Source organism: Pithys albifrons, chromosome 6 (assembly GCF_047495875.1).
Source record: "Pithys albifrons albifrons isolate INPA30051 chromosome 6, PitAlb_v1, whole genome shotgun sequence".
NCBI classification, from domain to species: Eukaryota; Metazoa; Chordata; class Aves; order Passeriformes; family Thamnophilidae; genus Pithys; species Pithys albifrons.
The window spans coordinates 6494543-6521041 of NC_092463.1; the positions used below are offsets into that span (position 1 = coordinate 6494543).

The window sequence follows — 26499 nt, forward strand, 5'->3', positions numbered from 1 at the left end:
GTTTGATGGTGTCCATATTCAGAATACTCTGAAGGGAGAAGGCCTTTGGGTCCTGTTCTTTATCATCTTTGATGATAAAACTTTGGCTGATTGTGTGTAAAGTACACCTCAGTTTTGGCATGGGTTAAGATCCTTTTATTCCTTGCCTCTCTCTATGCTTGTATTTGCATAGTGTTTATTTCTTGATAGTTAAGGTGAAGCTTGTTGTTTATTTAATTTCGTGCTGTGAGATGCAGAAATTATGGAATTTGACCAAGTTTGTGTCTCAGTCTTACCCATGTGAAATTTAGTCATTACTATCTGAAGGTGTGGATTTTTATACTACATCCATTCTTTGATGTAGTTCCATGCTTCTCTTACATTTACAAGGGTCAAGATTCCATAAGAAATCAAGTATCAGCACCATGATTAGATACTGAGTTACTTGGGTTTTAGCCATTCCTCAGTAGTTGTATCACTTTGATGTGCTCCTGGATTTTCCCCCAGGTGCTACAAAAGGCTGGTTTCACTGCACGGGGTGGGTGAAACACTGTTGTTGGGAGTTTTGTGTGCTTATTGACTCCAATTTGAGCCAAATTTAGGGCTTTTGCTGAGAAGTATGAGATTTTCCTCAATATTCTTTTAACAAACTCCTGTGCAGATGGCTGATGCAATGAAAAGTTTTTTCTGAGGTCTGTGGTGTGACACTTCACTATTAGCAGAGGAATTCTTGGACCTCTCTGAAGTAAATGAGCCATTTAGCATTACTGGTTAGTTTGGTAGTGGCTTGCAGCTGGTAGATAACGCAAGATTCATTTATTCTAGTGTGGTTTAAGTTCTTATAATATAAAATGGGTATTTTTAATGGTGTGAGTGCTAAATAAAAATGAGAAATGATTTCTGGAGCGCTCATTCTGAGCCTTAAGATGGTATAAAACAGGATTGAGCGCCTTGCAGTAGAACTTCAGCTTTTCAGTTTCTCAGAGTTGGGCCTTGAAACTTAACTTTTAGTGTCTAAGTGGGATGATCTGAAAGAGTGTTTTTTTTTTTGCTGCATCTTTGCCCCTGAAGTCCAGCTCCAGAATCCTTGCGGAGCCTGTATCTTGTGCCGCTGGCTCCGAGGGGCAGTGGCTACTGCAGGTTTTTCTTAAGACCTGTGTGAGGTCTTCAGGATTGTATGTGCCATTGCTTTTGTCTGTTAATTTCTTTCAGCGCTGGTGGAACTGAGCCACCATTACTGGAGTCGAAAGTGAATACAAAAACCTTTTGTATGTACTCTAACTGTGTCTCTCTGCGAGTTGTAAGAAGAGGAGAAATCTTTCAGTAAATCTCCTTTAGAGTCTCCCCCCAGGTACAGGGAAGGGTGAGTGGTTTGACTTTCAAAACAGCGGTTTTACTGCTTTCTTGATTTTTATGGATTGTTTGCCTTGCTGTAGGGCTTACCTGATGGTAGTGCTTGTGTTGTCTGTTCTTTGCATTTCCTCAAACATGAAACAGTTCTGTAAATTCCTGCAATAAAAGTGCTCAGAAATGCCTTCCCATTGCCCACTAAAGGTGAAGGGGGACAGCAGGGTGCTCTGCTCTTCCTTCTCAACATCAAGGCACTGAAAGTCAGGGAAGAATAGCTGTGGAGAATTTCCCTGCTGCCGAAATTTTCCATAATTTTGCTCTGTTGGTGCTTTGGTTTCCTTTTATCAAGTGAAGGTCTGATAATTTGGCAGTGTGCTGATGGGAGCAGCGGGAGGTTTTCTGGTTTTTGTTTACAGTCATGCTTGCTTTGCCCTTTAAAACACAGTGTCTCCAGGCTGCAGTCTGGGTCTCTTGGTTGGGATGCCTGAAATACCAACAACGCGTCCACACTTAGCCAAGAGGGCTACTGCAGCTGTGATCAGATGGTCCAGGTTGTCAGGGGGTCTGTAGAAGGACGATGGGATAGGGCTTTTATTTTAAGTACTTTCAGGCTTTTTTAGCAACTCTGACTTCTGTAGCAATGCTTTTCCTTTCTGGTGGCTCTGCAAGCACATCTTCGACCATTTTTGGAAGGTAGGGGGGAACAAATGTAGCTGCGAACTGTTATCAGCCGCTTTAATCTGGCAGTTACGGCAACTATTCTTTTAAAGATGGAGGTGTGAAGTGGATAATCCATTTTATTCTCTCATTTAATTGCCAGCCCCATCTTCTGGTTTGTTTCTCTCTTATCAGAAATACCGATCAAGGGTATATTTACTTTAGGCTAGGATCCTATGTCCTTTGTAAGCCTTGGGGAGGCGAGAAGCTTTGTTACATACTGTCTTCCCACTGCCATCAGAAGAGAGGCCGTAGAAGACCATCCTGCTGTCGTGGGTAACACCTCAGTCGGGAGTGTCACCCGTGCAATTACTTACAGGTGCTTCCTCCTCTGCACACTGTGAAAGCAACCATAGACCTTTGTTCCCCCCCTATCCTTGAACTATAATGCCTGGAGTTTATAAGGCTGGTTCCAAGACTCTGATTGCTGATGGTGAAGTGGAAAAAAAATTAGTCAATAAATACTAATAACACTGGCAAATGTCAGCAGCATTGCAGTGTAAGCCCAGACTCTTCTGAGGTTCTGAAGATTGCACTCATTCCCCTTGGTGTGCGAGGACTCTTGCTGAGCCTGTGTAACAGTGGATTGAATTCCTGAGTGTGTTCATGTTGTTCAGTAGTAATACTGCACCAATTTATGTCGGAGTGCTGGATTTCAAATAGGCTTGTCTAAGATCTTTGATACTAAAGGGGACATTGAATGACAGAAGCTGCTGATTTTTGAGTTGTTTTTTTTTTTTTGCTGTTTTCTGGGTTGGATTTTTTGGTTGTTGTTGTTGGTTTTTTTCCTTTTTTTTGTGCTGCAGAAGAGAATTTGGCAGTATTAACTCAATTTATTCCTGAAAAGCTTGGTGGTATGATATGCCAACTAAATAATAGAGTGTGCATTGCTAAGTAAACCCAGGAGGGAAGTCCTGCATGGATCAGTGGTGGTACACAAGAGCATCAAGCTTTTCCTGATGATACTGCTGTTTCAAGGAGATGCAAATACCAATCCCATTACAAGATGTGTTCTTTAAAAAACAAACAGCTTCAAAACAAAAACAAATCTTGCAAGAGCCTTACAAGACAGTGCAGTAACCCATACCTGTTCCTAGCAAGCTGATGTCCAAAAGGAAGGAATGTTCCAGATTACAAGTCATCAGCTCAGACTGCTCCTTTTATCTTAACGTACACAGTTATATGGGCAGGTGTTTACATGCCTCACAAAAACCACCTAGGTAATACATGGAGAGAACTTGGACCTTAATCATCTTTTCATGTTGTAACAGCCCTTTCTCTTTTGAATTCGAGAAAATTCGAGGGTTTTGAGCCTCTCTTGAGAAACCTGGTGTGTATTAGAGCAGGCAGAAGAGCTTGTGGGAAAACCCATGGAGTACTGCTCTGAAATGGGAGGCACGTGGGAGTTTTATGACACTGGGGACTGCAAAAATGGCCCAGGAGAGAAGGTGAGCCCTTTTATTTTAACTAATGGATGGAAATTCAGGGAAGATACAGGTTTCCAAATAACCATTGGATATGAAGGCTGTTATGTTAAGGTTTTCCTCTACTGAGTGCTCTGCTATTTAGCTTAGAATAAAAGTTGCTATGAAAATTAAGTTCTGAAGTCATTTGGAACATGAAATCAAGTGAATACATGCCAGCATATGTATTTTTTTAAATACAGTTTACGTAGGTGACGAACACTTCAGGGTTCTTTGATGTGGAGCCACAGCCTCAGTTGAAGCTATGCCTGTTCATACCAGGCTGGGGGCTGGGGCTGAGGTCTCAGAGTAAGTGCATTGATAAAGAAGAGTTTCATTGTCTGTATAATCTGTCATTTCTTCCTGGGACTTCTACAAAAATGTAGCCTTTTAAAACCTTGAGATATTTTAGTATACCAAGACATTCAAAATGGCTCTGCTGGCACTGGCTAAGTGGTGCTTCAAGATAACCTGGAGAAGAGGAGGCTCAGAGGTGACCTCAGCACTGTCTAGTGCTACCTGAAGGGAAGTTCCAGCCAGGTGGGGTTTGGTCTCTTCTCCCAGGCACTCAGCAATAGGATAAGGGGGCACGATGGGCTCAAGCTCTGCCAGGGGAAATTGAAGTTGGAGATCAGAAAAAAATTCTTTGGAGAGAGAGTGCTCAGGCATTGGAATGGGCTGCCCAGAGAGGGGGTGGATTCCCCATCCCTGGAGGTTTTTAAAGTGAGCTTGGCCGTGGCACTGAGTGCCATGATCTGGTAAAGGGACTGGAGTTGGCCCAAGGGTTGGACTTGATGATCTCGGAGGTCTTTTCTATGATTCTATGATTATAATCCATCAGTCATTCCTTAAAAGATATCCGATGCATAACAAACTCTGTGTATTAGGAGAGATGCTGTGCAGCTTCTGTTTAATTTGCTGTGAATGAACACTCCTGAAGTGTTTTGAGGAGAAATGTTACAACAAATCTTGTAACTTGCTACATTAAAATAGAGCCTGAACTTCAAGCGTGGAATTGAGAAAACTGAATCAGCAGCACTGATTATATTCGCAGCAGAGGAAGGTTTTACCAGGCAACTTATTTAATGCGTTTTTGACTTGATTTGTAATAATCCTGGAAGTGTTACCTGAAAAAGATGACCCATTTTGTTTACCAGAACGAGTTCTTTCGCTGTCAATTCTGAACCAAAACTAGAGTGATGTCACTTCATGGAAACTACACATTTCAAGAAGCAAAAGAATTTGAGGCCAAGGCTCTTGGTTTTAGTCACAAATGAGAACAGTAAATGGACTGTTACGTTAGGAAGGGAGTTACTAGAGGCTTACCTCATTCTGTTTGCACCCTGCTTGGCTTCATTGGAAGAAGATATGCTCCAAGGAACAGAAGACTTGAAGTTATCAACATCAGATATAAGGGCTGCAGCCTCCATTAGCTAAACTAAAGAAGGGAATAGTTTAGCTGGGGATATGAATATTCGGTGCTCAGTCCTTCAGAAAGGACTTTTTTCCTTGCACCCTATTGAATCTGCTGGATGCTGAGCTGACATTGCTGCAGGCTTTCTGTCCTCGCTATTGTTGTGTTTTTCTTGACTGCTTAGTGGGTCTGGTTTTTATTCATACAGAAAAATAAAAGTTGAAAGTTGATCTCTCTTAGTTTTGGTCCTTTTTTGTTTTGTTTTTAAAACCTTTGATCACAATATACCCCGTTAACTGAAAGCACTTGAGGAACTTGAGGTAAAGGGCTGAGAACTTGGATTGAAGCAGTAAGGGAAAATGTCCAGCCTCCAGTCTAGAAAACTGAATGCAGTGAATAAAATAGATGATGTTTTAAAGCCATGATTTAAACTAAAATTAGTTACTTTATCAAGAGTCTGCATCTGTCTGAAGATAGAGCAGTTCGTAGCTAAAACATTGTTAACTGAGAGCCTGACAGATATCTCGGGGATATGTTTTGCATCACTTTTTGTGAGCTTGGCAGAAGCAAAAGCAGGAGGGCTAAAGGGAGGAGAGCACTTAGTGTCTGGTTCTGTCAAGCCCATGTTCAGATGTCTCTTTTGAATAGCTCTGATTTTTCTGTAATAATAAACACAATTTAACTACTATGTATCTTTCATCTTGAAGGGCAAAGCACAACTAATTAGGAAAGAAAAAAGATATATTCAAGCAAAAGGCCAAATAACATAGCTGAAAAAAATTGTTTCAAGCCACCACTGTATGCCATGAGGTTATTTTAAAGTACCATGCAAAGGTAAACTATCAGTGGGTTACACTGTATAGTAAGACACAGCAGAATCACTTCACTTCGATGAGAATTAGAAATTAAAATCTTGGCAGCTTTTACCTTCTTTTCACACTTTCTAAGTGGGGAGGTTTTTGGAGTTTCAGGTCAATTCAAGGCCAAATCCACATGATGGATAATCCTGTCAGTGTGGTCCTGTGCTGGCTTCAGGACTTGCAGGCTCTGCTGCTCACTCTTAGGCCATAATTTACCTGTTGTAAAATGGGTGTTTATATGGACTTCATGGTCTTGGTAGTAACACTTTACTAGGAAAGTTGATGTGTAGCCCAGTGGACTCTCCTCTCGCTGCCTCTCCCCACTGTCATTTTGCAAACCACAGTGGGTTTTGGAGTGTGCTGCTGTAGCTGATTCAGGCAGACCTGCCTGCTTGTTCTCCTGATTTGTTAGAATTTCATCAGTTAGGGATTACTGGTGGTAGTCAAACGATGGTAAATGCCTGTAACTACCCTCATGCAAAGAAAAATGTTTAAATTCCTGTTAGAAGGTAACATACAAACAAATGAATTTTAATAGTTTACATAGAGGTGTTGTCTCTGCTTGGATTCTGTGCTAGTTTCTGCAGTTAAAAGTCTTTTAAGTAATTCTTACTGTATCTAAGGAATTTCTGTGTTCTTTTCCTGTGTTGGTTTAACAAAGAGCAAGACTTTATTCTGTGTAATCACATGCTTGTGATTACACATGAGATTTGGGGTTGGAGGTTTGGGGGTTTTTTGTAGTTTTTGTTGTTGTTGTTGGGTTTGGGGAAGGGGTTTGTTTGGTTGGTTTGGTCTTTTGGCTGGTTGTTTTGTTTTGTTTTTTTTGGGGGTTAATTTGTTTTGTCCTTGTTTGGTGTTTTCCTCACAAGAACTCTCTACACAGACTATAAAATAAGAATTGGTAAATAAAATTTGCCATAATGGTGAAAGAAATAATACTTGAAAAGGAAATCATGTCAAAGCAAGACTCTGGGTGATATTTGTGTGGGTCCAGCTCAAGACTTGATAGTGTTAATGCCAGAACTCTGTCCCTCCTTGAAGTTGATCAGCTTCAATGAAAAAATACTTTTCAGGGGATAAGGGGACTAACTGGCATGTTAGGAGGAGCTTTTGGGTGGGTTTTTTGGTTGGTTTTTTTCACTTTGGAAGAATACTTGCATCATTAGATCCCCATATATCCAAATAATTGGATCTTCTTTCATTATAAACTCATTTTTTGTATGAAGTTGTCTATAGGGCAGTTCCACTGTTTTAGTTCCTCTGTACTAAGTGCAGGGCTTGCCTTGGACTTCTTTCCATGGAGGAATAATTTAGTTCAGCTCTGGACAAAATAAAGATCTAAAACAGTGAATAAAAATGACTGGCTGCATATTCAGCACAGCCGAGAGAGTCGAACTCTGTCCTAACACACTCTTTGGCTGTAGGTGAGAGTGGTCAGTGTGGACTTGCTCAGGGTTGTGCCCTTCATACAGTCCACATGAACACAGCTGGTCACTCTGGGTGCCCTGCTTGGATAGGGCTGCAGAGTGGGAGCTGGACCTCTGTCTCGTGCAGCTGTGCTGGCAGAAATACCTGGGTTAAGCTGGGCCTGAAAAGATGACCAAGTTTTATACCAACTGCAGGAATGAATTCAACCTTAAAAGCAAAAAACAAGGCCCATTCCAGGTCTTTGTAACTTTCTAAATTTCCAATACCATCTTGATGTCATGTACTGGTAATGTATTATTGGACTGTAATAGCTACTCCTTTTTTGTGTAACGAAGAAGAAGCGAAGCTCCGATATAGTGGGTATGGTCTTTGTGACTCCATTTCTAAGTCAGGTCTTTCCCATATCAGTTTTACCATCTGATAAAATACAACAGGAGATGTATTTAACATTAGTCCATTCAGTGAATCTTGTACTGGCAAATGGTGGGAACTAATGGCAGAACTGAAAAATAGTTAAAGCTTAATAAGGGAATGTTACCGTATTTGAGACACATTATTCATTTGGATTACATTGTTTTCACATGGTATATTTCTGTGAAACTTTAGGAACAGATAATACAATAAATACAAAGAAACTTGGTACTAGAAAACAATTCTGAAGAGATAAAAGTGAATTACTCTTAGATGTTTATATTATTTTTTAGAATGTTCTCAAAACCTGGATCAAGAAAAGTGCCTGGATTAATTAACATGTTCACAGGTAGTTATTTTACAGGGAAATTCAAAACACCTGTAGGGTAAAATGTACCCAGTTAGAGAAACAGTAAGTTAGAACAGGAGAAAGGCTAGAAAATCCATAACTGTAATAAAGCAACATACAGAAAACCCACTGATTTTTTTGTGTTAATCTAATATTGTGTCCACAATGTGAAATTTCCTTAAGATTAGATGGTGATTTAAGAGAGCTGGAAGGGAACAAAGTGGATCATTTTAAATTTAGTTATTTTTAATCAAAGTTTATCAGTTATTGATGATATTTTCCAGGGTTATTTGTGATCTATTTTCCAGTGGTAAATAAGCAGGAATTAATTAGTTTATACATGGCCATTGATTAGTTTTACACTCAAGGAGATGAAAACTGGGGGCTGTATTCAGACAATTGTGGACTCGCTTGTAGGAATATGCTGTGGTGAGCAGAGCAGTCTTTGGGATGGTATGGGGAGCTCTGTATTATGTGGGAGATGCTCTGGCCCAAATGGTTTCTGTGACCACAGGGTCAGGAGTTGCACAGGGGAGTAGAGAAGCCACATCAGCAGCTATACCTGGTGTGCACAGGATTGGTGCTGCCATGGTTTTCTCAGAAAGCAGTTGGGCCAATTCTTGCTGTGAAATTTTGTTTCTATTCACAATCCTATATTTTAAACTCTTTTTGATTGGAGCAGTGGGTGGGAGTCAGGGTTATATCCTTCAGCAGAGCTCTTCGTTCAGCTGCAGTGAATGCTGGATGTGAAATACCCTTTGCTCTGGGTCTCTAACTTGAATATCACCTGGAACTCAGATTTTATTCAGCTATTGCTTGTAAACTTCTTTTATAAATAAAAAGTGCCTAGTATTGGGTTTAAATGGGTTGGTGAAGCACTGCTTTCTGTGAGTTATGGTGAACAATGTGCTTAGAATTGCTCTCTGCTTCTGTATTCTGGTAGCAGAAATAAAAAATGGACATGGATGTCTGGGATTGAAATTGTGCAGGACAAATCATAACTGCAAATTCATGCAATCTCCTGTCCAACACCATCATTTCTGATGTTTTCACTGCGTGTATAATCCACTCTTCAGCTGAGATTTTCTTCAGACTCTTGGGGTGGTTTTGTTCTGTGCAAACCTGACAGGAGAAGGTTGTCATACAGCTCTCAGGCTCAGGGGTTGTTTTACACAGAGCTCAGTTCCATTTCTACAGAATGATATTTCTGTTGTGAAGATCATGAGTTGTACACGGGCAGTTCCGAAAGACCTGATAAGAGAAGTGATACCGTTTATTTAAACTGATCTTGTGGTAGTTCACATCTTGCTGTTTAAAAGTCCTCTTCCTTGAGCTCCCTTTTTCACCCTCTGGTTGAGAGAGCACTCACATTGGAAATGTATTTTCTTTACAGGAATCCAACATCATTTAATTGGCTACACAGAAAATTGTGAGCAGCTACATATGCTAAAGTGTGGGGGGTTTTAATTTACTTTATGCAACTGTAAGTAACAAAGCTTAGAGTAGTTGCAACAGTAAAGGATTTTTTCTTTTTTCTTTTTTTTTTTTTTATTTGGTGGCATTCAGTGTTGAGGCAACAATGACTTCACTTGGTAATTAAACCTCATTTGTGAAAGACCTTTTCCCTATTAATTTGATCCATTAAAGAAACGCTCTTTGAAGCTGGTAGTTAATCTTCCTATTTAAATGGCTGGGTTTTACTCAGATTGGTTACAGCTTAGGTTTAAATAGCAGCTAAAAATAGCAAACTGTTGTGCTGTACAGTTCAAACATCTATCTATAGTAGTAGCCTTTCTAGAAAGGAAACGTAGTAAAAGGGAGAGGAGACACTGCTGCTCAGACAGTGCTGGTTGGTACCAGCATCACCCTTTTTCTTGGGTTTTGCCCATCTCAGTCAGACAGTGCAGCGCTTGAGGATCTTCCTCCAGGGTTAGTTGATAACAGAAGCACTAGAGCTCAATTTGAGCTGCGTTTCAGTCGCTAATTAATGATTCCACAGTTGTGAGAAGTTTTGACTGTTCCTGTTTGAAGGCTGCTGCTAATTGTGCTAAAAGCTGGCAAAACCCTAGAAGCTGCCCAAAATACTTTGAAGCTTAGGCTGTCAGAAAGAAAACGCGAGTGCTGGAAGCCCAGCTTGTGAGGTTACCATCTATTTTCATCTCTTGCGTTGTCCTTCTCTACATGCCTTGTGTGATTCACACCAGCCTGACAAACCTGTGGCCTCGAAGTGCACTCATTGCCAAAGCGAGGTTGGTGGGGGGTTAACTTAGAAGTGTCTGCAGTTGAAAAGGAAGCCATGACAAAACTGCAGGCATCTGGGTGAGTAGAAACCAGTTACTTCCAGTAATTCTCCCTTGAGTTTCTGTTGGAGAATGAACTTTCTGCAAGTGATGGAATCTTGAATGAGTGGCTAACAAAGGCATATCAGAGGTGTAAAGGTGAATCTGTCTAGGGCAGCAGACTTGCTTGTGCTACTGGTTTCAGCTGGGATAGAGTTAACTTCTTTCCTAGTAGCTGGTGCAGTGCTGTGTGTTGGATTTAGTGTGAGAATCATGTTGATAACACACTGATGTTGTAGTTGTTGCTGAGCAGTGCTTACTCTGAGTCAAGGACTTTTCCAGTTTCCCATGCTCTGCCAGTGAGGAGATGTACAAGAAGCCAGGAGGGGGCACAGCCAGGACAGCTGACCTGAGCTGACCAGAGAGATAGTCCAAACCACAGAACTCATGCCCAGTGTATAAACTGGGGGAGTTGGCTGGGAGGCGCCAGTTCTCTGCCTTGGGACGGGCTGGGCATTGGTCAGTGGGTGGTGAGCAATTGCATCATGCATCACTTGTCTGTCTTGGGGTTTGTTTTTCTCTCTTTTTGTTGTCTCCCTTATCATTACAATTATTTTATTTCAATTTTTAAACTGTTCTTATGTTAGTCCATGAGTTTTACCTTTTTCTAGTTCTCCTCCCCCTCCCACAAGGGCAGGACAGGTAGTGAGCAAACAGCTTTGTGGTACTTAGTTGTGGGCTGGCGTTCAACCATGACAGTTATTCTGAAATACCTTTGACAAAATTGAGTTACAGTGAAATCTGTGGTCCAAGAAAGAGGACAAAGAGAATCCAGATGTTTTTTCAGCTCCACCCTTAGTTTTTCACCATGAGAAAAGGTACTTGAGGCCTGTTTAATCAGTCAGGTCAAGTAGCTAAAATAATTTTGCAGTATTGTTAAAGGTCAAACTTTTCGTAATGGCTCTTTCTGGATATACCTGTATGTCAGGAGCCTCAAGCTTCTCAGACCAAGATATCCATGACTAGAGCAGGGACATCTCACAAGGAAACTGAATGTGAAGAAATCTGCAAGATGGTGAAATACTGTTAGATATTTTAGGCTACCCTTCTGAGGGACATGAGCTTATATTTGCAGAAACCAATAGAACTATTGTATGCTATGCCCAAAGATTTTTACAACTATAATTCCTGTAAGATAGTTTTCCAAAGATCTTTGTTATTATTATGTTGATTTATTAATGCTTCTTATTGTATAAAAATAGTATTTCTGTGATCTAGTAGCCTGATTTTGCCGCTAAAGGAGAAAACATAGTCCTGTTCTTGGCTTTTATAAAATTTATGACAGTGAAAATCAAGCAGCTCATGCTTTCTTCTGCTGGGAGTGGATTGGGAATGGATGGGAATGCCATACAATTTTATGTAGTTGGAAAAAATTAAGGTAATTGTAGGAGAGCTTCTTGTAGCTTACTCTGTCTTTATCATGGATTATTAAACTTCTTTCATGTTTCAAGAAAAATGTTTCTTTTGTGTTTTGTGCTTCCATCGTCAGTTGCAATAGTATTGTCGCTTGTATGTTTCTGGCTGCTGTGGGTACGACATCACATAAAGGACTGAAAATGTGTTCTTTTGAATATGTGTTTAACTACTTATATTGAAGAAGAGAGATTTATATTAGATATAAGGAAGAAATGCTTCATTGTGAGGCTGGTGAGGCCCTGGTAACAGGGTGCCCAGAGAAGCTGTGGATGCCCCCATCCCTTGAAGTGTTCAAGGCCAGGTTGGATGGGGCTTGGAGCAACCTGGTCTAATGGAAGGTGTCCCTGTCCGTGTCAGGGGATTGGAACTGGATGATCTTTAAGATCACTTCATCCTAAACCATTCTGTGATTCTATTAATCTTGTTCATTATGTCCCAGGCAATATTAGCCCATGAATCATCTTGCTCTGTAATTTGTGGTACCTCTCACAAGACGTGTGCTAAGAAAATCAACAGACTTAGCAATTTGAATTTGGCAGTGGTAGTACATGGTTTTCAAGTCTAGTGAACTTTGAAAAAATGGAATTTGTAAGCTGCAGCTGTCTTTTGCATCTCAAGTATGTGCAAAATGGAGATAGGGTGCCTTCAGAAAACATAAATATATAAAAATATCAGACAAGAAAAATTTGGAGCTCCCATCTCAAAACATTTAGTTCAAAACTCATGTGACAGATGCATGAGGTGGATGTGAACCAGTGTGGGTGCTGGGAAAAGGGAGAATTATCTATGTTACCAACCAACAGTCTCAGTTGTTTCAGTGCTTGCTCTCAGTGAGCTCTTCTTGACCTCTTATGTGGTGAGAGAGACAAGTCTACAGGCAGTGGAAGGAAAATGAGAGTTTTCCATTATAGGGGAGACTATGGAAGGGACTATACTGGAGAATGAGTGAATCATAGAATCATCATAGAATGGTTTGGGTTGGGAAAAACATGGGAAAGGGGCTTTCTGGATTACTTGAAAAGAAGGATATCTCATGCTGAATCAGCGTTCCTTGTTCATCTGACTTGTGAGGTGGGCTTTGGGTAAAAAAGGATGAACTTGGAGATTGTACATGATGGTGGAGCATCAAGCTGGAAATAACCTACTCTGTAGTTACATTTAATGGACTTGAGGGGTTGGGAAACAGGACTTGGAGGCTGGAAAGGCAGCAGTCAAGGTATGAGATTAGCAGAAACAGTTCTTAGTACATACATGTCTGTTTGAAGAACTGATCTTGTTGGTTCAGACTCTGCAGGTTTGAATTTAGTCCTGGCAGAGCCCAGCAGAGACAGAACTTGATACAATTACCCTTTTAAACTGAGGTTTTAAATTATTCAACTTCGATAACTGGTTAATTGCCTGCTGGGCAGCTTAGTTTCAAATTTAACTTTCACAGAGAGCTCTGTTTCCTATGCTGACCAGGAATTTGTTTGTGTAGGATCAGCTCTGAACGCAGAAAAGAGAAGTCCCGAGACGCAGCGCGGTGCCGAAGGAGCAAGGAGTCGGAAGTGTTCTATGAACTGGCTCACCAGCTGCCTCTGCCGCACACCGTGAGCGCACACCTGGACAAGGCGTCCATCATGAGGCTGACCATCAGCTACCTGCGCATGAGGAAGCTGCTGGATGCTGGTGAGGGAACAGCATGGCACAATCCAGAAAAGGGGATGGAGGGATATGGAGGAAGAAGCTATTTGTGAAACCTGCCAGCAGTAAAATAAATACACTAATAGTTGTGTCCTTTCTCTGGAAAAGTAGAAGATCTTAAAGTAGAGATTGGCTGTTGACAATGGCACAGGCAAAATATGGCCACTGTTCAACAGGTTTTGTTTGTCCCTTTCTATTCTAGCGGTCCTGGTTGGCTCATCACAGCTATAGTGCCATTTTCAGTCACATTTGGCACTTCTCCCAAAATTAATTTCCTTCATTTAACCCTCTTTTCTCCCTACACTTGTTAGTTCCAGCTGTGCTTTACTCAGCTGTAGGTAGTTGGTGCAAGGCTGGCTGAGCTAACTGTAGATGTATCCCCTTAATATAAACAGCAAGGAATATTTTTGTGATCTGTGCCCCACTGAAGGGGAAGTTAGCTGAGGATATGTTGTCTCTGCAGTTACACCTGCTCATGCAACTACAGAAGTAGTTTGGTTATAAGCCAGTATCTGTATAGTGTGCTGTGGGTGCTGCACTGGTTATTTGTACTCATACACATCTCCCTTTACTGTATGGAGGAGTAACTTCAATATCTAGACTCTGAAATTCCTCCCAGCAAGACCCTGCATGAAGTTTGTGATGCCTTTTTGAGATAAATGGGAATACCTTTGCTATGTAGACCTTTTCCTTAAGGTAGAAAGGTTTATTGCTTGATGCATAAAAGCCCAGAATGTTAACCTCAGTCTGATGTTCTGTGATTTGTGATACCTTTACTGGGGCTTGAAGAATTGAACTGATCACTTATCTAAATGTATTATACTGGTTTTGAATGGTCCTGCAAGGTTGATTTCTTGCAGACTGGTGCACATTCCTGATGGTAAGTGAAGAATGGGTGGTGTTTACTTAAACAGAAATGTGTGGCTGCTTGCAGGTGAGCTGGAGACAGAAGCCAAAATGGAGAAGGAACTGAACTGTTTCTACTTGAAAGCTCTTGATGGATTTGTCATGGTTCTGTCCGAAGATGGGGACATGATTTACATGTCTGAAAACGTGAACAAGTGTATGGGACTCACTCAGGTGAAATACTGACTGTTCCCTAAGAAATGCTGACTTTCCTAAGACTGTTTCAAATCTGTAAGAGCTGTTCTGTTTTTCTATATGTGAAGTTAAACACCCATATACCTTCTGTTTTTTGCAGTTTGAGTTGACGGGGCACAGTGTGTTTGATTTCACTCATCCATGTGACCATGAAGAGCTGAGAGAAATGCTTACACACAGAAATGGTGAGAAGAAAGAAAAAAAATCAATTTAATTCCTTGTGGAGAGTTCCTGTTGGCATTAATACAGTTGGATGTCTGCCAGAAAATGGTGTTGAGTGAACAAAGTAGTGTCTTTTTTCTGCTTAAATCTCAAAATAAACCTTGTTGAGAGATACTAATGACAGAAATAACCAAAATGTTTTGGCAATATTCTAATTATAGGAGAAATGAGACTTCATTAATATTCTTTAATCTAACAAAATTAATGACTAAAATGGAGTTCTTGAGGGTTGAAAGAATTCAAGTACCTACAGGAGTAAAATTAGAGGTAGGTTGAATGAGAATGATTTTAAGCAATTACTTTAAAAGGACATGGAGAAGTACAGTTGGTGCATTTGTCTTGGTCTGGGCTTGCCTTTACAGGACAACTGAAAAGCAAGTGCTTTCTTCCAGAAATCTGTGGTGGTATACTTAAGAGACAAAAAAGGTACTGTATTTAAATTTTAGGACACCAAAAAACTAATTGGGGAAAACTCAAACTGCCCCAGAAAGGGCTTTGGGATTGATGCTTCTAGGCACCTTTTAGTTGGTGCATGAAATTGTTAATTTTTCACAGAGTTCTGACTTTCCTTTTCTCCTTCTGAGGGAACAGAACACCATGTTCATGTATCCTGTATGCTTTTGAATTTAACAATTGCCCATTAATTACTGCTTTTTTGCCTTCCAAAGATTTCATAATGACTAGAAGGACTTGGCAGCCCATATGTCTCCAAACAATTCTGCTTTACTCAGTAGTTACAAGTCTAAAATCTGACCTGTTTCATCAAATAGGGGTTATATGGACTCTGAATCCAGATAGTGATGAATTACTAAACCTGACCTCTGCTTTCGTGTAGCACTGTAAATCAGAAGTCTTAATGTTATCATCCTATTAATTAATTGAGTGGAAGAGACCTGATAAGATAACAGCATTAAGGGCCCCGACTTTGATTTTGTAAGCATTTTGTAAACTTCTCTGCCCTTAGTATTGAACTATATTTCTAAGGCTGGATTAGACTCCCCCCTGCCCCCACTTTTGGAATACAGTAAAGCATCTTGGAGGTGGGGAAGCAACTTCCCTAAAGCAGAGTGAAAAAACTGGTTCTGTTGCAAAAACTAACTCTTAAAAATGTCAGCTCACTGAGTTTCATGCAAACCAACTCTAGCATGTCTAGATTGGCCAGACTAGAATAAGATGTCTGGAAAGCTTTATTATAAAAGCTCTTTTGCAAATGCAGATGGTAGACAAAAGTCTAAATTATAGTAATAAGAGTACATTTTTATATTTATTAGTATTCCCAAGTTACATTCTACTGCAGCTCTTACATCAGTGGAATTATTTTGGTTTTGAATTGAGTATTAAATATTCCCCTTTGGGATTGTACAAGTGAATATGAATGTGGCTGGCAGAAACAGAGCTGCATTCTCATTTTATGAAGCTGCTTTTTAAACTTTCAAAGCTGATGATTTTTAAAAATAATGTCTGGTGCTGAATCAGACTTGAGAATGTTGCTCCATCTTTTCCAGTTGTTTCTTAAAGCAGAGCCTTAAGCATCAGGGTTTGGTAATAGTAATGTTGTGTGATCCTTCAATTACCAATTTCTAGTTTGGTTTAACTCTTTTAAAACATATTGAATTAAAAAGGGTTTGATTGCTTCTGTCAACTCTGCTTTAGTTCCCCTGCCCCTTAACTGAGGATATTTTAACGTGGCATAAAATGGGCTTGACCCATTTAGTCTTTGCCTCTGCTGGAAGCAATAGGCAATGTAGCATAGGGGTTTTAATGTTTTTCTAATTAATTCTTTAAACTAGTAGTTGCAGTGCAAGCCAGCATGAAGGATTTCATAGCTGCTATTATCTGTGATGATGAGAGAAAATTATTGTATAAACTTGTACCAAAATCAAAGTTATATGTTCTAAACTTCGCCCTCTGCCATGACTTGGTCCTCGCTCCTTGGCAAGCCTCAGCAAACTGGCCCTTCCCCTGCTCCTTCTCTTGGGTGCCTTGTTTCCTACTTCCACATATTGTGAGCTGCTTGCAGCTCTCCTGATACCATCAGTTACATTTTCTTTGCCCACAAGAGCGTAACCAGTAACTGACTCCGAAAGGATCTGCCCTGTAAAGGCAAAGCCTTACAGCCTGCTGTTAGCAAGCAAGGCTAAAAATTTAGTGCTGCTAACATTGATTTGTAGTAGGGTTTCTTGATGTTGTTTTTTTTAATCCCCAAGAATGCTAATAATGTGTTTTAAAACTTGGTCCCTGTTTAGTCCAAGAGTGTAAGTCACAGTGGAAATATTTGGATGCATGCAGACAGCAGAATTTGTTAATTGTGAATTGAAAAAATTTAAAACTACTGCAGTCCTGGAGAGCTACAGGCCTGAAAGGTATTTGGTCTGAACCTCCCCATAGTGAATTACTGATGCATTTCAAGGGAAGCCAACTCATCAGGGCTTCTCATTCTACATGTGCTTTTCTTGTCCTCTGTCACAATATGAAACAATATTAAAGTTTCAATTGGTTGTTTTTCCCACCCCTTTTTCCTGGTATCTCTGAGTGTGGAGTTGGCTACAAAGACAATACTCATCTTAAAACATTGAAACTGGGCTACAAAAGGCTCTGCTCTGAGGATGGGCTGAGAGAGCAGGGATTATTCAGCATGGAAAAGAGAGGCTCCAGGGTGATCTGTGAGCCCCCTGCAGTACCTAAAGGGGCTACAGCAGAGCTGGGGAGAGAATTTGAACAATATCATGGAGTGACAGGACAAGGGGGAATGGCTTCTGAATGACAGAGGGCAGGATTAAATTGGATATGAGAATGAAGTCCTTGACTGTGAGGGTGGTGAGGCCCTGGCACAGGTTGCCCAGAGAACCTGTGGATGCCCCATCCTTGGAAGTGTTGCAGGCCAGGTTGGATGGGGCTTGTTGCAACCTGGGTTAGTGGAAGGTGTCCCTGCCCATGGCAGGGGAGTTGGAACAGGATGATCTCTAAGATCCCTTCTAACCCAAACCATTCTTCGATTCTGTGCAACTTCAGGGGTTTTTTTCTACATGATAGTAAAACTTGTTCTGAAAAGTGTTACTATCAAAAGTGCTGTTAGGTTTATCAATCTTCTTAGTTTATTTTTGAGTCTTCTCCTAGACTTCTCTAACATGTTTGGGGATTTCTTACACCTTTGGAAGACGATCCAAGAGCTTAAGAACTGGTTTGCTGTTTGCTTTTGCCAGGTCCTGTGAAAAAGGGCAAAGAGCAAAACACGGAGCGCAGCTTTTTTCTCAGAATGAAGTGTACACTGACTAGCAGGGGAAGAACAGTGAATATAAAGTCTGCTACATGGAAGGTAACTAATGCAAAAGAATATTTATATAGTTTGGCAGCTTCCTCTTCAAATGTCATAACACTGTATTTCAACATTTTTACTTCACATAAAGAGCTTGAGTTTCACTAAGTACTTTATAATTTAATGATTGTGCTTCAATATGCTGAATACATCATGGAGGTAACTGAAACAATATTTTAAAATTAGGTTTTCAAAACTCTTCTAATGTATTTTTCATTTTAAATTAGAGGTAATTTACTTACAAATGATTGTAGTTACTAAATGTGTTTGCATAAAGCCTTCTCTGGGAAAAAATACTTGCCACCACTTATGCTGATCCCTGATTTCTTTTGATTTGACACTGAAAATGTGATAGTTGAGGTCTCTCTGAAGGACTTCAATGCCATTCTTTTGAAGCTGCTGGCTCTCCCTTTTGTAACAGTTGGAACAAAAAGAGGCCAGCCTGATAACTTTCTGCAGTGAATGCATTTTCTCCTCTGCACAAAAAGTAACCTTTTACTGTATCGAGTGTATTATGGCTCACAGTTCTCTTTTATAACTTGAATTTGATTATTCTGGATCAAACAACTTCCTTGCTGCTGTCTGTGAACAATTTCTGCTTCAAAGGGTTAAAAGAAAACCCTGCAAAATGCAAAACTTCTTGTCTCTTTGAGAAAACATTGGATTGGTAACATCACTTCTGCAGAAGGTCTGAAATGGAGGTTCCTGCTATTACCATAACATTCAAATGTCAATAGCAAGATACTTTTTGCTGAGGCAGTTGCTTATCAGTGTCATTACTGCAACTTTCAAAGAGCAGCAGTTCACAGAAATGCAGCAGTGTCTGGTGTTGCTTCATGCAGTGCTGAGAAGAAGGAGCTGGCAGGCTGTGTACCCACCACAGGGTGTGTGTTGTGAGAACAGCTGCTCTCCTGTAGCCATCCATCCATCCATCCATCCATCCATCCATCCATCCATCCATCCATCCATCCATCCATCCATCCATCCCACAGCAGTGCTTCTTCCTCTGGCTGCTACCACACCGAGGGGTGGGGAGGGAAGGACTTTGCTCTGGGTGTGCTAATGGCAATCTGATTGTGTTGTCTGGCAGACAAGAACCTTGTCTCTCTTTAAAACACAACTTCCCCGTAGGTGCTCCACTGCACTGGACACATCCGTGTGTACGACACGTGTGGTAACCAAACCCACTGCGGCTACAAAAAGCCTCCCATGACATGTCTGGTGTTGATCTGTGAACCCATTCCTCATCCATCAAACATTGAGGTCCCCTTGGACAGCAAAACGTTCCTCAGTCGTCACAGTCTTGACATGAAATTTTCCTATTGTGATGAAAGGTAATATATATAATTTATACTCTAAAAAATAAGTGCCTTATACACTTGCGTAGTCTTTCTTGATAACCTGATTCATCTCCACAGTGGAATCATTGTGGAGATACTTTGGCTTTTACTAACTGATCAAGGTATCTTAAAAGGCAGATTTTCAGATCTAAGGAGGACACAGGCTTATTAACGTTGTAGTAACCAAAGGGAAAGGACTTTTCACTTTCAGATAATGACAGGATGAGGGGCAATGGTTTTAAACTGACAGAAGGTATGTTTAGATTAGATATTAGAAAGAAATTCTTTATTCAGAGGGTGGTGAAGCACTGGAACAGGCTGCTCAGAGAAGTTGTGGCTGCCCCATCCCTGGAATTGTTCAATGCCAGGTTGGATGGGGCTGGGAGCAGCCTAGTCTAGTGGAAGCTGTTCCTGCCCATGGCAGGGAGATTGGAGTGAGATGATCTTCAAGGTCCTTTCCAACCCAAACCATTCCTGAATAAATCCTTGGCCTTCAGTTAACTGCCTTTTAAACTGATGTTTACTACAGTGACAGTGATTAAATTGAAATGAAAAGATTGTTCCAGACACTGAAAAAACAGGAAGGATTTTAGGTTTGTCAAATTGGTGACTGAAAAGAGTGGGTGTGTAATACTTGTCAGATGCATTTCATTGCTACTGCTTCTGCTCACTGCCTCCTTAGGACATCAGTGTCTGCTTTCTTCATTCAAAAAAAAGCCTCAGAAGTTCAGCTGTATTTTTAATACAATACATCTGCTGTTGAAAAAGGAGATTTTGTGTTTTGGTACAAATCAGGGTTGGAGTCCAACACCTAATACTGATTTTGCTATCCTCTGGAAACCTAGCTTGACAAATTGAATAAACGCAGGTGAAGGAAATAAATCAGCCTTGAGGTTTTTTGTTGGTTTGGGCTTGTTTGTTTAATTTTTTTTTATTTGTTTTTAATTTGATGTTACTTGTTACTGCCCATTTCCTTTATCTTTAGAACAAAAGTGAACTTCTAGTTAGTTGTGCAATTAGATACAAAAAGAGGTTAGTGTAGGTTATTTCTGTCCTCTGCAGGAATTACCTTTCTAGGACTGATGGTGTCACATAAAAGGTACTTATTTGGTCACATTCTGCATCTAGAATGGGGCAAACTACAAGCACTGCCCTGGTTAGCACTGCCCTCTAGAGACTGAATAAATCCCATTTTTGTTAAAAGCAGGCAGTGTTTGAGTGGGAAGAGTAAATTTGATTTCTAATTCCTCTTAGTTGCAGGTTTAAAACTGTTGAAGTGTGTCACTGTTATTTTATTAAATTCTCATATTTGCCTAAGCTGATGTGTAAGTAGCTGGTCTACCTTGAAGCAAAAAAAAATGATAAATTTCTAGGAAGCAGGAATTTACTTAATCCTATCCCACTATATGATTTATAAATACTCAGTGAGAAGTAAAATCCTATGCTTGATGAAATTTGTCTTCTAAAGAAGCATGAAAGTAGCAATTTATTTCAAAATTAAAAGTTTCAGTAAACCAAAGTTGCTGCTGATGTGTATGGAAGTGATTTTTAGGGTTTTTCTAGGTGTGCAGGCATGCAAACACTCTAGTATTTATGCTAGTCCATGTCTGCTTTTACAGAGAAATTTTCTCCCTTGTTTTAAAGAATTACAGAGCTGATGGGGTATGAGCCAGAGGAGCTCCTGGGCCGTTCAATCTATGAGTACTATCATGCACTGGATTCTGATCATCTGACCAAAACACACCACGACAGTAAGTGAAAAGTGAATTTAAATCCCCCCAACTACAGGAGGTGAGAGACAGCACTGGGGGAAAGCAGCAGAAGAGCAAGGGATTTTTTTTTGAGTGCATATATGAATCTGCTATGAATATTTACCTTAAATAATTTTGGTTTTTTTCTTACTGTAATTAAAGCTGATGTCCTTTCTGTTTTTAGTGTTCACAAAAGGGCAGGTGACAACAGGACAGTACAGAATGCTGGCAAAACAAGGTGGCTACGTCTGGGTTGAAACTCAAGCAACTGTTATATACAACACTAAGAATTCTCAGCCACAGTGCATAGTGTGTGTAAACTATGTGTTGAGGTAAGTTGAGTGGACTTTGATGTTCTTTTTGTTTTGAAGACAAAGTCAGGTTCTAATGGCTCTACATCTTTTTATTTCAACTGCCTGAGAATGTCATCTGCTGTCGAATATGTTATGCCATTTCCCTACACATAAAATGAATTTTTGCTTAGAAAACTGCCAGTCCTAGTATTAGAAATCATACTTGAAAACAAAACACATTTTGGATGTAGTGATGAGTGTAGGACCAGCCTCTTCTATACTGTCTCACTGTAAGCATTTGAGCATTTGTGTGCTCAAAAATCTCTCTAATCTTTGTCTGAGCAGTTAATTCCACTAACAGCTTTTAGTTTATGGAGTCAGAGCAGCAGTAATGCCTCTTTTAATCCCATTTATCTTTTTCTTCCTTAGAATTCCTTTTTAATTGAAAGCTTCAACTCAAAGCAGACTTGTTGATTGTTTTAATGCATTTGGATAATAGTCCTAAATTAGTTTTCCCAAACTTTAGTGAATGTACTGGTATCAATCTATCAAGACAGAATACATTCATTGAAAACAAAGAAAACTAGTTTAGGAAATATCTAATTTTTTTCCCTGTAGTTTTTTAGGTCTTCCTTAATGCTTTCAGAAAAGCATTTTTATTTTTGCTTGTGTGGTGGGGTTTTTTGTTTGGTTCTTGTTTTTGTTATTTTGTTTTGGGGAGGGAGGTGGGTTTCAACTAAAAAAACTGCTAAGCCAAAATGTATTTCTTTTAGCTGTTCTTTAACAGTCATCTTCCTCTTTGTCTGACAGTGGAATTGTTCAGAAGGACTTAATTTTTTCCCTTGGACAAACTGAGTGTATGCTGAAACCAGTGGAGTCTCCTGATATGAAAATGACCAAAATATTCAGTAAAGATGACCTGGATGATACCAACAGCCTATTTGAAAAACTTAAACAGGAACCAGATGCTTTAACTGTGCTGGCCCCAGCTGCTGGAGACACAATTATCTCTCTAGATTTCAGCAGTAATGGTGGGTGTGTGATTAAATTGGAGAGCATGCTAATTAGCAAAGTTCGTATTTTACAGTAGATTCCAAAAAATAACCTCCCAGTACCACTTACCCAGTGGTATTTCAGCTGCTGTTTAAATTTAATGAGGTCCATAGACACACACAGTACTGTTACTTAGGTTGATGGTTTCTTTTAATTTTTATAGAGTCTGATGAACAACAATGTGATGAAGTTCCTTTGTATAATGATGTAATGCTCCCCTCATCCAGTGAGAAATTGCAGAATATAAATATGGCAATGTCCCCACTACCTGCCTCTGAAAGTACAAAGCCACTTCGTAGCAATGCTGATCCTGCACTCAATAGAGAAGTTGTATTAAAACTGGAGCCAAACACAGAGCCACTCGAACTTTCTTTTACCATGCCTCAGGTGCAAGAGCAACCAACCAGCCCTTCTGATGCAAGTACCAGCCAAAGTTCACCTGAGGTTAGTTTCGTAATTTGGATATGCTGTCATTAAAATGCATGTGCTGTTGGGACTTGTGGGGCAAATCTGGTTAAGGATGCAGCCAGGATAGGAATTGGAAATTATTTCTACCTTGTGACTTAAGCTCACGTCATGATCTGAGGAAACAGATAAATTTTCATATCATTTCATTAAAGTGAGTCTTGCAAACACATGCAATAATATCTGATAGAAATAAGGAGAGCTTGGGATTGGTTTCTTTAGAAAAGAATGATTCAGACACAACTTCTCTGACCAGCAAAGTAGTTGTAATAAATTACTGTAGGGGCTACTTCCAGATTCCAACTAGGCAAGTGCTTCCCAAGTGGGTAAATTTGAATGTATACAGACAAGTGTGAGTCTTTTCCTTTCCTGTCTTAATTTTGTGCGACTAAGTTTTGGAATTAAATTAGAATGTTTTTCAGAGGATCTGTAGATAATGCAGAATGGTGTAATGAGAGAAACCTGAAACTATGCTCAAAATGTTTTCACAGCCCAGTAGTCCCAATGACTACTGCTTTGACGTGGATAATGATATGGCAAATGAATTCAAACTGGAACTAGTGGAGAAACTCTTTGCCATAGATACTGAAGCAAAAAATCCATTCTCTACTCAGGTAATGTACAGTAGCTTTAAAAATTCTTTATCATCATAATACTTATTCTGAATATACTTCTCTTTCTCCTGTGAATGTCTTAAGGAACCTCCTTCATTCTTTATGTAATATTTCTATTGAGGTGCAAAAAACTTAAGGATTTGGTAAAAAGGAAGAGCCTTAATGAAGCTGTGAAGTAATAGCTGGGATTTCTTCTATATTTAGAAGTTTTACCTTTCGTCCTTTCCAGGAAACCGATCTAGATTTGGAGATGTTGGCTCCTTACATCCCGATGGATGATGACTTCCAGCTGCGATCCTTTGATCAGCTCTCTCCACTGGAAAGCAGCTCTTCCAGCTCTCAGAGTGCAGCCACCATTACCATATTTCAGCAGACTCAGACACCATCAAGTCCTGCTGAGGAGATAAAACCGGCGGCGGAACGTGCGGATGATGTGAAGACAATAATTGTTCCTTCGTCCCCTGTGCACGTGGGCAGCGAAACGAGTAGTGCCCCGGCGTCGCCTTATGGTGGGAACAGAAGTCGAACTGCCTCTCCAATCAGAGCAGGAAAAGGAACAGTGGATCAGACGGAAAAACCTTCTCCAGGAGCACCCAGCTTGCTAACAGTCACTCTGAACAAAAGGTATTTTAACAGCGTGGCTTAAGCCCCTCTATCAGTTCAAGGAAGTAGTTATAGCACACTTACAAATTTGGCCATGTTGTCTTCAGCATTCTGCATCAAAATATGAATTGATACATTTGTATTTGGACACTTCAAACAAGTCTGGTTTTTTTAATAGTAAACTTCCCTAAAGTTAATTTCATGGTAGCTTTTACTTAAGCACCTTATGTAATATGCAGCTACTGTATGCAGACTGTGTTCAAATTTTGTTCTGCCCTGTACCTGACAAGCAGCCTTTGTAAAAGAAGGCAGTAGGCAATTTAGAGGTAGTTACACCCACACAATACTTCTGCTGCTTTCCATGTCCATTTTGTTAAAAGTAATAGGAAACTGCAGTCTCCGCTACATTTACTGCTTTTAAAATAAGCTGTATTTTATGATGATGGACTGTGGTGGAGCAGATATTTACCACAATAGAAAATGGCATAAAATCAAAAATCAGATTTATGGTACATAAAAGATTTATCTGTACACAGAAATATTCAGAATAGACTTTCCCTCACCCTTCCCTGCCATCTTTCTTTTGAAAGTAAATTGCTGAACTTTTATGCTTTTTTTCCTGCAGATTTAAATTTTTTGTTGAAACACATTCTGAGCTTTACAGCAAGATTAAAGGCTAACATTTGCTATGCTTATAGAGAATGATTGTTGAAATGAGTCAATTAATGACCAAAAAGTAGTAGAGTTCATAAATTTCATTCTGTGATGTTGTGTATATGTAAGTGTCCACGAAAGAAGAATGGCTTGAGGAGAGTAGAAACGTCTTAACAGCCTGAATCAATTTTTCTTAGATCTACTGCACTGGATGAAGAACTAAATCCAAAGATGCTAGCTTTGCATAATGCTCAGAGAAAACGAAAAATGGAACATGATGGTTCACTTTTTCAGGCAGTTGGAATTGTGAGTTTTGTTTTACCATTTTAAAATATTCACTTTTAACCTTGCAATTTCTGAAATGAGGCATCAGTGCTGGCTCCTGAGTTGAGCTGTTGATAAGCAGTGGAATCTTGGGATCAAAGACAAGTGTTTGATAGTGAAATTTATATATATATATATCTACGTATCTATGCAGATACTCCAGTTTTAGTTCTCTTTTACTCTCAGCTGTTTCAAAAGTGCCCTCTACACCCAAGCACATTTCTTGATTAGGTAGAAGATATTCTTCTGTGAGCATACATGTTCTTCAGTAGAATATGCACAAATGTAAGACATCACATTTAAATGTGTAACTGCTGTTTTTATTTCACTTTTGAATTGAAACTTAGTTTTCATATTTGTCGATACTGGAGATAGTGTTCTTATGCTTCTTCTTATATTTTCATTTTTCCACTGAGTTTGAGATTCGTTTATTTAGTCAGATAACAAGACCATCTGAACCATGAGGGAATACAATTCCTGTAATAACTTAGCAAATGTCTATTACTACCACTCTCTTCCATGCACCCTCTCTCTAGTATTAGTGTGTGTATGATTGGGAATAGGTCATCATCATCTGTCCTAACTATTCAAAAGGAACTTTTTAGATATTCATATATTTCTGTCACTTAATTGGGTGTTGTCCAACTTGTTATTTTCTGCAAGGGTATTTTTGTCCCCATTATCTTTGTCTCTCACTCTCAGTTCTTACTATTTTGAAACCTTGAGCTTTGCCGTTGCACACTGTTCTCTCTCTTCTTTCCTTCATTGTGAATTCCCACTTAACTTTTGCATAGTTAAGTCTTAGTTCCTCTACTGCAATGTAGCCTTTGAGATTCTCTGTTTCTCTAGTGGTCCATCTCCTAGCTGTTGTCACCCATCATGTCTTAGAGTGCAGGATTATTTTTCCTCTGTACTGTGCATTATTCCCATACTAGTATTCTGATTGGGGCATGAGATAATTGCTGTATGTTGTCTTTATCATTGCTATCCTCTAAAAGAGCTGTGAAAGACTTTATATGTCCAGTTTTTCTATAAGGCAAACACTATTCTTTTAAAAACCATCATACTTATGCCATTGTTTTCATTTGCTAAAGGCTTTGCACTTTCATGCATGTTGTTTTGTTGCTTCCAGAAGCCCTGCTGGAATTCATAGCTCTGCAAGAGATTGTATTGCCTTCCATTGCCCTTTTCTCATGCAGTGGTGCTACAGCTCTTACAGTGTTGCTGACAAAATATTCCAAATAGCTTAGGATGTCACTGAATACTCAGAACACAAGCAGTTCAGTATTAACTGCTGTAATAGTTTTCAGGTTTCTGTGCTTAGTGCCAGTTTAATGCTTGTAGATTCAGACTT

General features: G+C 39.8%; 1 protein-coding gene across 2 annotated transcripts in view; it reads left to right on the top strand.

The window, feature by feature from the left end:
- The window catches only part of HIF1A (hypoxia inducible factor 1 subunit alpha), a 31394-nt gene that overhangs the window by 1858 nt on the left and 3037 nt on the right, over positions 1–26499 (top strand). The window contains exons 1-13 of one of the 2 annotated variants that reach the window (XM_071557327.1): positions 3422–3494; positions 13204–13394; positions 14344–14489; positions 14611–14695; positions 17936–18048; positions 19180–19382; positions 21033–21139; positions 21324–21471; positions 22243–22463; positions 22649–22929; positions 23442–23564; positions 23794–24188; positions 25019–25127. In XM_071557327.1, the coding sequence (XP_071413428.1) occupies positions 3457–3494; positions 13204–13394; positions 14344–14489; positions 14611–14695; positions 17936–18048; positions 19180–19382; positions 21033–21139; positions 21324–21471; positions 22243–22463; positions 22649–22929; positions 23442–23564; positions 23794–24188; positions 25019–25127 (2160 nt within the window). In that variant the 5' untranslated portion in view covers positions 3422–3456. Of the gene's footprint in view, positions 1–3421; positions 3495–13203; positions 13395–14343; positions 14490–14610; positions 14696–17935; positions 18049–19179; positions 19383–21032; positions 21140–21323; positions 21472–22242; positions 22464–22648; positions 22930–23441; positions 23565–23793; positions 24189–25018; positions 25128–26499 lie in introns of those variants that run through there. The other variant, XM_071557326.1, reaches the window with a different exon arrangement.